Raw genomic sequence first — 12,537 nt, 5'->3', positions numbered from 1 at the left:
CCCCCAAAAAGAAAGAAAATTATAATTCCAAGTAAAAGATGTTTTAGGTAATTCTCATAGATACTAGGTCTGATTCATTACTGAAAAATTTCATTTGAAAGGAAAATAAAAATGAGTTATTAGGATATAAATACATTACCAATTAAAGTGTGCAAAATAGTATCCCACTATCTGTCCAAACTAATTAAACATTTATTTTCTGTAAATTCTATAAATTTTAACTATTGTTTTTATCATGATAATTCATGTAAATAGTTTCAAAAAATCAAGCAGAATCACAAGCTGTTTAAAAAGTAATCTCCCATTATACTTTCAATCTCTAAGACCCAATCCTCACTTTGAACTTTTTCAGTTGGTATTTTGCTAGTTACCCTCATGAATAACATGCTTCTACTACTTTTTATTTTTCAATCATAGATTTTATTTATTGGGGTATCACTAAAGAAGATGAGAACTTAAATTTCTTGCACTACCACTATGACCACTGTCACCCCCACCACCTCTACTATACCCCCTCCACTCACATAATCATATTCCCTCTCTCTTCAGAAGCCTAACAGTGGTTAAAGAGCATGGACTCTTTAGTCACACAGTCTTGCTTTGAAAAATGAAGACAATGTTTTCTATGATTATTATAGCTATGTCACAATTTTTCATTAAATCAAAATCCAGTTTTTACATTATTTATGTAAAAATTTATGACCAAGAAAATATCCACAGATGAGCCCCATAGAAAGGTAGGATTATATTTATTTTCTCCTACAATATTTTTGTTTTCCCTAAAATCATGATTCCATTTCTCTTTTGTATGTTTTCTATATGTCTATTAATAATTTGTTCTTGAATCTATGACCAAATTGTAAAACCTCCCTCGGTGTGGACACGTCAAGTCACCTATCACTCCCCCTACCCAACTTTTTGTTATTGCTTTTTTTTTTTTTTTTTTTTTTTTTTTTTTTACACTAGGGATTGGACCCAGGGGCACCACCAAATTACATCCTTGGTCCTTATTATTTTTTGTTTTGAAACAGGATCTTACTAAATTGTTGAGGCTGGCCTAGACCTTGCAATCTTCTTGCCTCAAATCACTGGGATTAGAGGCATGTGCCCGGCCTTTCTTCCCATTTTTGTGGTGGTCAATTCCCCTTCTTCAAACTGACTGGCTGCTCTCTAGGTCTAAGACTGATACCTGTCAATCTTAGATGTGAGAAATTCCTGTTTTAGGTTACTCCCTCATTTTGGCATAGCACATCCTGCTACTTCCTAAGAATGGTTGCATGGGAATTAAAATTTCTGAGACTTTGCATGTTTGAAATATTTTTCTACCTAACATCTGATTGACAGTTTGTATGTAGAAAGTTGGAGTTATTCTCTCAGTCTTTGAAAACATAATTTTAATATCTCCTAGTTTTCTGAGCTGCTGCTAAGAAATTATTCTGATCACCACACCCATAAATGTTGAGAGCCACAGCTGAAGGGGCCCCAGCAAACTTCCAGCTGTCAGCTGATGATTGGCTCACAGCAGCCCCAGCAAACTTCTAGCTGCCAGCTGATTGGCTCCTCTGCAGTGATGCTCATTGGGTTGTTTCCCCGCCCTTTCAGACCACGGAGCTGCTCGTTGGGGGACTCTTTTGGCTCTGCCCACGTGACCCAGCCAATCGGCCTTATCCAATTTATGTTTCCTAATAACTTTTGAAAGTCATTAAATGATTTGAGTTGATCTACTAGTATTTGAATTTTTGGTGGATGGACCATGGTTGAAGATAATAGAACTCCTAAATAATTAATTGGAAAATTTAATTGTACTTTATCTATTGCTATCTCTAGATTATAATTTTTTAATAAGTTTGAAAGTGTGGCATAACATTCTAGCAATGTGTTTTTATCTTTGTGTGCTAATAATACATCATCCATATAGTGAAATATTTGTAGTTCAGGATTTTGATTCCTAAGTGGCTGGATTACTTTGTTAACATAAATTTGACACATAGTTGGGCTGTTAGCCATCCCTTGAGGGAGTAATTTCCATTCATGTCTCTGATCAGGACCTTCATGATTCAGTGCAGGGATAGTAAATGCAAAACCTGGACTATCCTCAGGATGAATTGGAATTGAAAAAAAAACAATCTTTAATATCTATAACTAAAACATACCAGGTTTTTGGCAAAGCAGACAATTGGGGAATCCCCAATTGAGCAGGTCCCATAATAACCATCTCATTATTAATGGCTCTTAAATCTTGCAATAATCTCCATTTACCAGATTTCTTTTTGATGACAAAAATGGGAGTATTATGGGGAGATACAGACTGTGGCACATGAATGTGTTCCAAATTTCCCTTCTTTATTGCCCCCACCCTGGTTTTACTGAAGTATGAATGACAAATAAAAACTTAATATATCTTAGTGCATAATGTGATGTTTTGATTTATGTAAACATTGTGAACTTACTGCAACAAAACTAACATACCCAACACCACACATAATTTTTTTTGCATATGAGAACACTTGAGGGCTACTCTCTCAGCAAATTAAAAGTTTATAATACAGCATTAATCATCAGATTACACATTAGGCCTATAGTACTTATTCATTTTTTTAAAGAGAGAGTGAGAGAGAGAGAGAGAGAGAGAGAGAGAGAGAGAGAGAGAGAGAATTTTTAATATTTATTTATTTTTTTTAGTTCTCGGCGTACACAACATCTTTGTTGGTATGTGGTGCTGAGGATCGAACCCGGGCTGCACGCATGCCAGGCAAGCACACTACCGCTTGAGCCACATCCCCAGCCCAATACTTATTCATTTTTAATTACTGAAGAATAGTATCACTTGATTCTTATCTCCCCTTTTCTCCATCTCCCAGCCCTTTGTAATCATTTTACTCTCTGACACTTTAAGTTCAACTTTGCTTTTTGATGATTCCTTATATAAGAAGGGTATCCAGTATTTGTCAATGTTTGGCTTATTTCACTTAGCATAATGTCCTCAAAATTCATCCATGTGGTTGCAAATGGCAGGTTTTCCTTCTTTTTGAAGGCAGAATCATATCCCTATCTTATCCCTATCATATCCATATCTTCACTATTATGAATAATGCTTCAATGAATATGGGGATATAAATAACTATTTCTTTTGAATATTGTGATTTATGAGAAATAGTTAGCCTTATTCCTATTTTATTTCCTTTTTTTGAGGTGGGGGTACCAGGGATTGAACTCAGGGGCACTTGAACACTGAGCCACATCCCCAGCCATTTTTTATTGTTTTATTTTGAGACAGGGTCTCTGAGTTGATTAGAGCCTCACTAAGTTGCTGAGACTGGCTTTGAACTTGTGACCCTCCTGCCTCAGCCTCCCAAGTCTCTGGGATTACAGGTGTGGACCACAATGCCTGGCCTTATTCCTATTTTGTGGCACACAGTTCCTAAAACCTTTACAGAATTTCTTAAGTGTCCTGTCCTATGGCATGAGAGAACCTTGGAGAGAATCATAGAATAAGGGGTTGGTAGCCAGGGGAAACAACCATGTGATTAGAGAGTTGGAATTTCCAGCCCCACCCCATCACCACCCATCACCAGCAAGGGGAGAGGGAGAAAAGAGAGGGGATTAAGGATGAGTTGATCACCAATGGCCAATGACTTAACCAATCATGACTACACATTTAAGCTTCCATAACAAATACAGGGTTCAGAAAGCTTCCAGAATGTTGAATATGTGGAGATATCTGGAGGGTCATCCATTCGGAGAGAACATGGAAGCTTCACATATACCTTGCCCTATGCACTTCTTCTCTCTCACTGTTCATTTGTATCCTTTGAATTTTTTTTATAATAAACCAGCAATAATAAGTAAAGTCTTTCCCTGAGTTCTATGAACCACTTTAAAAAATCAATCAAATCTGAGAAGGGGGTCATGGAAAATGGACTTATAACAAGTGGGTCAGAAGTATAGGTGCACAGTCGAGTGGGATTGAGACCAATGGGATCTAAAGCTATCTCCAGATAGATAGTATCAGAATTGAATTGAATTGAATTATAGGACATCCAGTCAGTATCTGTGGTGAGAAACGCCCCCCCTCCCCGAAATTTTGGTAAGCAGAAGTTAAATACTCTGCATTGGGAATTTGAATAAGAAAAATACTTTTTTTCTATCACTTGAAATTATATACCTAGAAATGGGGTTGCAAAATCACATGGTAGTTCTATTTTTAACTTTTTGAGGAAGCTCCATACTATTTTCAATAATAGCTGTATCATTTTATAATCTTACAATACTGTATAAGGATGCCCTTTTCATTATATCCTCACCAACATTTGCTATCTTTGGACTTTCAGTAAAAGCCATCCTAACAGGTGTAAGGCAATATCTCATTGTGGTGGCATTTCCTTGATGATTAATGATACTGAGAATCTTTTCATATAGTTCTTGTCCATTTGCATGTCTCCTTTAGAAAAAAAAAATCTATTCACGCCCTTTGCCCATTTTTAAATTTTTTTCCTCCTACTGTTACTTAAATTCCTTATATAATTTAGATATTAACCCCTCACAGGATATCTGGTTAACAAATATTTCTGGATATCTACAATGCAAAAAAATTTAAAAAGTCCTCATTTGCTTCAGTGGAAGGCTTTCAGTGTTTTGGTCTATCTTTCATCTTTGAAATCATTCCTGAAACATTTAGTGATCTTTGGCTATCTGTTCATTTTCAAGAGCAAAGCATTAAAAAGCCAACTGGAAGCTCCAGGTACATGGGGGAAATTTACTTGTAAGCTTCCATCTATCTGGTAATCAAACGGGGACTGGTCATTTCATCAGGTAACATTAAAAGATCAGTGTATAGATAAGTCTTTTCTCCTGGTTTAATCAGTTTATTACAGAAGAAATGTTTCAGTCCTGACTGAAATATACAAGACAGGCTCTGGGCATTCCAGGATCCAAGTAGTTGAAGTCTACTGTAGGGTCCTGACATTTAGCATGCAAGCATTCACTGTTCTTAGTATAGGATCTCACTTCTGCCTATAGCTGTACCTGTATGACTGAGTCTCCATAAAAAAAATTAGTAACTTTTTTTTTCACTTATAGGATTCTACCCTCCTTGGATCAAATTTTAAAAAGCCAAGTGGAGCACACACTTTCTTTCCTCTGGTCAATCTGACCAGACCCCCTATTCCCATTCCTGTAACTATCAATTGCTAACTTTGTTATCTTTGCTACAGAGAATAAAGGAAGGACGTCATAGTCTGATTTACAAACTTGATTTGCAGAAACATAGGTTGCTCAATAATCCACCAGATGTCCACCAGATGATCCACCAAGAAGTCTAAAAATTTTGGGCTGTGATTGTGGTAAAGTGCTTGCCTAGCATGTGCAAGGCACTGGGTTTGAGTCTCAGCACCATATATAAATAAATAAAGATCCATCAATAACTAATAAAAATATTTTTAAAAGAAGTCTAAAATTCTTGATTTTATTAAAAACTTCTAAAACTATCAACTTCTTCCCTGGGCTCCACCTTCTGTGTCCTTCTCCCTTAAATATCCCATAATCATGCTTGCTAGGGAAAAGAGGAATTTGAGGTCCTGTTCACCAACCTTTGGGTTTGTACCTTCTTGATTAAACTTTCTCTATTCCAAGCACTAAAATTCAATATTTGCTGCATATCAGGCACATAAATATGATTTTCGGGGTTGGTAAAACTTGATGCCGCTGACTCTGGTTTTCTTAATAGTTGTGCTATCCAATATGGTAGCTACTAGCCACATGTGGCTATTCAAATTTAAATAAAACTGAAATAAAACTAAAAATTCAGTTTTCTGTCACTGTATATACTTGCAAGTACTCAAGTGTCACGGTGGCTATCATATTGGACAGTACAAATACAGAACATTTCAATTACCATGAAAAGCAATAATGGGCAGCATTTTTCTAAATATTATATAAATTTCAGGCTTCTGCTGAGGGAAGGAGTGAATCATTTGGCCTCTGCACTAAGGAAAAATATCTAAGGATCTACCTGCTCAAGGTAAATTCTAGACTTCTGCTGCGGCAAGTAAGGGGTAGTCTTGTAGTTATGGGACTAAGGGCAAGAAGCTGAGGGTGTAAATTTTAGACCTGTGGTGTACAATATAGTAGCCACTAGCCACATGTAGCTAATGAAATTTCAACCAAATAAATCAAAATGAAATAAGTACAAATTTGGTTCCTTAGTGACGTTAGTCATATTCCAATCATTCAGTGTCAGAGTACATGCTTAGCACGTGCAAGGGCCTAAATCTAATACCAGCACCAAAAACAAAACATTTTTTAAAAATCCACTTGTAGCAAGTGGTTACAGTACTGGATAGCACAGATTACAGAACATTTCCATCATTCAGAAAGTTCTATTGGAGATCACTGCCTTAGACATTCAGTCCCTCATCCTATATTCAGAGGTACATGTTATAATCAATACTTGTACAACTTCCAGGTTTGCCCCATAAATCAACCTGCTTCTTGCTGATTTCCCTGACAGATGACACAAGTCACAGTTTTCCCCCACTTGCTAAGACAGCTACTACCAGGACCCCAGCTATTTGAATTAGAAAACATACGCCCTTTGGAATAAATGGAATATACCTCTGTAGGAAGAAAATTGCAAACCCTGAGTCAGGGCACATAGCTTGAAGATAGTGTGGGCTGTTCTTTCACTGCTATCTGCTCTGCAGACAGATACTCATGCAGCATTAAGAGGCGCTAGGCACCACTGTTCCATCTATTTTTCATTTTCCAAAACTCTGTTGACATCTCTTCTCCACTGTTCCCTTTCACACTCTTCATCCTTCTGGATTTATGACTTAGCTTTTTCTTTATCATTTTAGTGGACTCTACATGGACTTAATTTTCATTAAACTAAAGGCCAGAATTAATTTTTTCACTTGTATCTTGTTCTTTCTGTAACAATTTCATCTCTTGGTGCCAAGAATGTGCTACAATTCATCCCACAATAAATCCCAAGTAGATACATACCTGAGTATGAAATAGGAAGAGAGATTTCGAGGTCTATTTTGCAAAACAACATTAACAAACAGAATTAACAGTTTATAAGCAGAAAGCTGATGTCTGAGTTTTCCAAATGCTATTCTACAGCCTACACTAAAACTTAGAGAAAAAAAGTAGAAAAAAATATCATCTCAGAAAATCTCCTTTAGATAATAGTATCTAAACAACAAAATTGGCTCATTTTGGTGTTTTTTAAACTTAATAAGCAGATAAAAATTATGAACAAAATGAGAAGAAAACAAAAATGAGAAGAAACAAGTATCATATTTTTATTACAGACCTGTGCTGGTGGTACTTGCAATGGATTGTTATCCAAAATTATTACTTGTAAATGATGCAGCTTCCTGTAACAAACTGGAATTTCGGTCACTTTATTACAAGAGAAATCCAGCTTGACTAAGGGAAGATCTCCTAATTCTGTTCAGAAATGAAAATAATTAAGTTAAATTCTACACAGTTGTTCTCTAATTCATGTGAGTAAAAATAGTGAACATCTTACCATCTGGCAATACATGAAGATTATTTCTTCTTATATTTAGCTCTCTAAGGGAATGTAATTTTCCCATTTGTTGGGGAAGGACCTGAATCTCATTGCAGCTAATATCCTAAGGAAAACAAGAAGAAAAAATCATAATAAACTAATAAATACAGATAAATTCCAATTTTAAATTAAAGCATATGATTAATAGCTAGGAGAAGTTACTTCCAATGTCATTTCTCTAAAAATTAATTTATCTGGGAGATTTCTATTTATATTACACCATGAAGTCAACCTAGCATAGTCAACAAAAATTTTCTGTGTAAAAAAATCTGGCGCACACCTGTAATCCCAGCAGCTCCAGAGGCTGAGGCAGGAGGATCGCAAGTTCAAAACCAGCCTCAGAAACTTGGTGAGGGCCAAAGCAATTTAGTGAGACCCTATCTATACTAAATAAAATACCAAAAAAAAAAAAAAAAAAAAGGCTGGGATGTGGCTCAGTGGTAAGTGCCCCTGAGTTCAATCCTTGGTACCATAAACAACAACAACAAATCTTATTAACTACATTAAGTAGACTTCTCAAAAAATCTCAGCTGAAGACCAACCTTTGCCCACTAAAACCAGAAGTAAGGATGATCCAAGTGTTCTTCAGTCATAGAGGTAAAATAAAATACTAATAACTATCTCTCATTGCCACAGTCTGTCAATTATTATAGTTGATTTGAGATAGTCATATAAGTAAAGCTAAGAAAGTTAACAATCCAAGTTGGAGAACCCAAGATTATGGTCAGGATCAATTTAGCTAAATTTAGTTTTTTCAAAGGAATACGAAATATGAGGGGTTACAAGCTCAAATGGTTCCCAATGCAACTCAAAGATACTCTAGGAGATCAGAAAACTTGAAATTTAAATCAGTGTTAAATAAAAATGTGAGCCCTGATTTAAAGAAAAACATACCAAGTTTACATAATAAGAGAATAAGGAACAGTTTAACTATGCTCTCCTCTCCTGACTCTTTCTTATAATCATATTGAGGTAGGATAGAAGACATAAGAATAGGGAGAAAAAAGGCATGCAGGACAAAAAAGAGTGCCCGTGATTTAAAGTCCAGATTTAAAGTTCACTTTCACACAGATTAAAAGACCAGATTTAAAGGTGCCTTTCATATACCTTGATCAAAAACAGCATTAATAAATCAATTATTAGGCCTTGTCTACAGGTATACCAGCATAGTACTGTTTAAATTCACAAAGTAAAACACATCAAAAAACAAAGGTAGGAAAAGCCTGTTTCATTAATGGTCAACATGTCAATAAATGACCACCATCCCAGTAATGGTTAACATGTCAAGTCACCAAGACAAAAGAAAACTAAAAACACTCTCTTAGATGATGTCCCTGTTCTATTGACCTTATGTGTGTAAATATACCTAGCTAAGACGTAGCTAGCATGTTCTTCTCTCATGCCCACGTTCCACCATGTCTCTCAGGGGGTCTACTGCTTTCTTCCAATAAATTCAATCTGTGCCTCACTTTGATCCTTAAATTCCTTTTTGCAATGATGTCAAGGACCCTCAGGGCCTGAGTTAAGGTCTGTCTCTCTTTTCAGAAACCTCCTTAGGAGCCCTGTCCCAGCAACAACATAAACAAAAAGGGAAATGTGCAACATGATCTTAGACAGAAGCCATTCCTGACATACTGCAGATGAAATTCAAGTTCTACTACAATTACTCCCAATTCCCAGCTTTCACTGAAAATTATTTTAGCTTGGCAGGAGATGGGTGGCGTATACACTCAGTTTTATCAACTTTAAAAAGTTCAGGAATGTCAATTCCAAAGAATATTAAAGCCACATAAGGAAGAACCCAATAAAGCTCCTAATAATTAGGAAAACATATCCTACATACATTTTTCAAAAGATATCTAAGGCATCTTCATTCAACAAGTCTTAATCAAATATTATTTGTTAGGCACTATTCTAGAGCTGGGAACACAGAAGAAAAAGAACAAATTCAGCCCTCACAGTTCCTTATGGAGTTTTCTTTCTAACAAGGGAAGTAGATTATTTCATATGCTAGAAGATGATAAGTGCTATTAAAAATTTTTTAAAGCAGGGAAAGGAAAATGGCAGTGCTACTAATAATGGGAAGGGACATTAACATTTAAGATCATCTCACGGAGAAGGTGATATCTGAGGAGTATTAATATATGAAAAAGGAAAATTCCAGGCAAAATGATAAATGTAAAGGTCCTTAGGAAGAACACATCTGACATGTACAAGTAACAGCTAGAATTCTGGGGTAACTTGGGAGAAGTGGGTAAGGGAGAGAGTAGGGTGTGGGTAGGGGATATACTTTTGACTTTTACTCTGAGATGGCAGAAACCAGAAACTTTTGAGCAGTGGAATGACATGATCTGACATGTTTTCATAGGATGGCCTTGGCTGCTATATTCAGAATAGACTATTATTCAAATGATGGACAATAAAGGGTTAGGAAAACACCCTTTAAAATAAATACTAATGCTTCTTTCCAAAGGTGTCTGATACTAAAGATTTCAATATAGAAATCTGACACATAGCTGCCATTTCCTAGAAGAAATAATCCCTAGCATAGGAAATTAACCTACTCCAAAGGATAATGCACAAAATACTCTGCTGGGGGATTGGAGAGAATATTTCCTAGATTTTTAATGACAGAATATAACCACATTCCTGTGGCTAAGTACCATGAGAATACCCACAAATTCATTATATGATTTACAAGTATCTGCCATTCATCCTAATGCCATTTACCCATCTGTTATTACTGATTCTCAGAGTTTAAAGCATAATAATTTATAGTAATTTTATGTTAGGGGCTGGGGATGCAGCTCAGTTGGTAGAGTGTTTGCTTCATATGCACATGGCCCTGGGTTCATCCCCAGAACCACACACACACAAAAAAAAAGAGTAATTTTATACTAAAGTAATAGTATTGAATATTTTAAATACTCTCCTTAAAATACTTGAATAAATCTAAAAATCTTAAATATTTTTCATGTTTCATTTATCTAAAAACTATCTCATGTAATATAATTTAAAACATAAGGCCAGAAACCGAATTAAGAAAAAAAGAAGAAAAATAAATTACAGAGCTCTAAAATCTTAAATTATTTATATAATCTTTACAAGACACTGACTGTACAGGTCAAAGAAAGTAATCATCTCTTTTAATATGAATTTGTTAGATCTCCATTCATTTTTTTAAAATATAAGATTAAGAGTCCATTAACAAAAGGGAGTATTTTCAGGGTAGAAACTGCTAAAAATAAAGTCATACAAAAGATTAAAAGTAATAAGGATGTTTATAATAAAGAAAAACAGGTCTTATAATTTAGAAAAATAGAAGGTAGGCACACACAGGTTATAAGTACCTGAGGGAAGACAGGTTGTCAGTATCTGTATCTCACCCCAGGACCAATGGGAAAAAAGTGATGAGGGAATGCAGTTTGGTTCAAAATAAGATTACTAACAAACAGTTTTGCAAAAGAAAACCAGGGGTGGTTCGGACACACACAAACAGAGCTGTTCACCACCAAAAATGTGTTAAATAGATCAAGGATTCCTGCATTAGGGAGTGATTACATCTGCTCACTTTTAAGATCTCTAATAAGCTTACAATTCTATGGTTCTAAAACACAAAGGTGAAATTCAAGGAAGTTCCCTTATGTTGTTATTGGACATGGAAGTATTTCTGAATAAATAAAAGGATTCCCAGCACTTCAGTTCATCGTAGTCTAACAATAAATTCCCGTTATAAAGTTGTAGATAAGTTCCTCAAGAAAACTTTTGGTTCACTAGACATAATAAAGTATGCTTAAGAACACTTTAAAATGCCTGTTTATTGGAAAAGTGTTATTCAAGATAAAACAAAAATAATCAGCATGGTAAACTGTGTGAAATGGGGGGAATCAAAAGATAGTAAGATAATAGAGCAATGTTTTGAGAATCCAATTATGTTTCTCTCTGAGTTGAATGCTCTTTAAGAACTAAAATATTTTATCCAAGGTAATTATTTTAAATTATTCTATATTTCTATAAACAACAGAATATAATGGCTTCTTTTCATTTATCTTGGTCCCCAAGGAGTTATAAAATCACATGAGCATAAAGTAAAGGAAAAGTTATTTTGTTAATTCTGTTTACAGAATTAAATTTACAGACATTGTACTCTCTTCTTTAATCACCATTCTCTATGGCTCTACAATAACCCTGTAAAAACTTAAAAACAGCAACAACAAAATACCTTATCTTTTCCCCAAGACTTTTACTGTCCACAAAATGAAAAAAACAAATACTTATTCATTTAAAAGCTATTTTTTAAAGCTCAGAAGCCTTCTAATCCCACTAGGGCTAGGAACAACTAGGCTTTTTTTTTTTTTTTTGTGGCTAGGCACTAAAATCAGACACAACACAGTATCTCATAATTTGACAAAAGTAAATTTAAACATATACCAATTTATTCATTTAAAAAATTACAGTGAAATTCCACACATAAATAACTTATCTTCTAAAATGTAACAGTATTTATTATGCATATTACATACATTTTTTTTTAACTATTTTACTCACCAATTCCATTAAATCTTTTAACTTTCCAATTTCTTCTGGAATGGATACCAGTTTATTATTACTGACGACCAAAACTTTAAGGGGAAGATCAAATAAGTATTTTGGCAATGTTGATAAAAGATTTCGACTGAAAAGAAAAGGAAGTCTCATTATGAGAAAATATGTCTGAAACTTGACTGTTATGTTGAAAAACAACAAACTTCCTGGAAAGTAAATTTCACTAAGTAACAACTACCATTTAATGAGTGCTTACTTTGTATCAGGCATATGTAAATTCCTTACATACATTGTCTTATTTAATCCCCACATTAACCCTACAAAATAAGTAGCATTATCTCTATTATACAAATAAGAAAATGAAGGTTAAAACTGGTTAAGTGACTTGCCCAGATGTAACAAAGACTCAAATGTAA

The 12,537-nt window shown here is 34.9% G+C and overlaps 1 protein-coding gene across 10 annotated transcripts in view; it reads right to left on the bottom strand.

Annotated features, from left to right (window-relative positions):
* Lrch2 (leucine rich repeats and calponin homology domain containing 2) overlaps positions 1 to 12,537 on the bottom strand; it is a 133,686-nt gene that overhangs the window by 63,353 nt on the left and 57,796 nt on the right. For all 10 annotated transcript variants that reach the window (XM_078034341.1, XM_078034343.1, XM_078034344.1 and 7 more), the window contains 3 exons: positions 12,125 to 12,251; positions 7,535 to 7,640; positions 7,316 to 7,452 (listed from right to left, as the gene is read on the bottom strand). In XM_078034341.1, coding sequence (XP_077890467.1) covers positions 7,316 to 7,452; positions 7,535 to 7,640; positions 12,125 to 12,251 — 370 coding nt within the window. The remainder of the gene's footprint in view (positions 1 to 7,315; positions 7,453 to 7,534; positions 7,641 to 12,124; positions 12,252 to 12,537) is intronic.

This window comes from Ictidomys tridecemlineatus, chromosome X, assembly GCF_052094955.1.
Source record: "Ictidomys tridecemlineatus isolate mIctTri1 chromosome X, mIctTri1.hap1, whole genome shotgun sequence".
Classification (NCBI taxonomy): domain Eukaryota; kingdom Metazoa; phylum Chordata; class Mammalia; order Rodentia; family Sciuridae; genus Ictidomys; species Ictidomys tridecemlineatus.
This window is presented reverse-complemented; position numbering and strand designations above follow the sequence as displayed.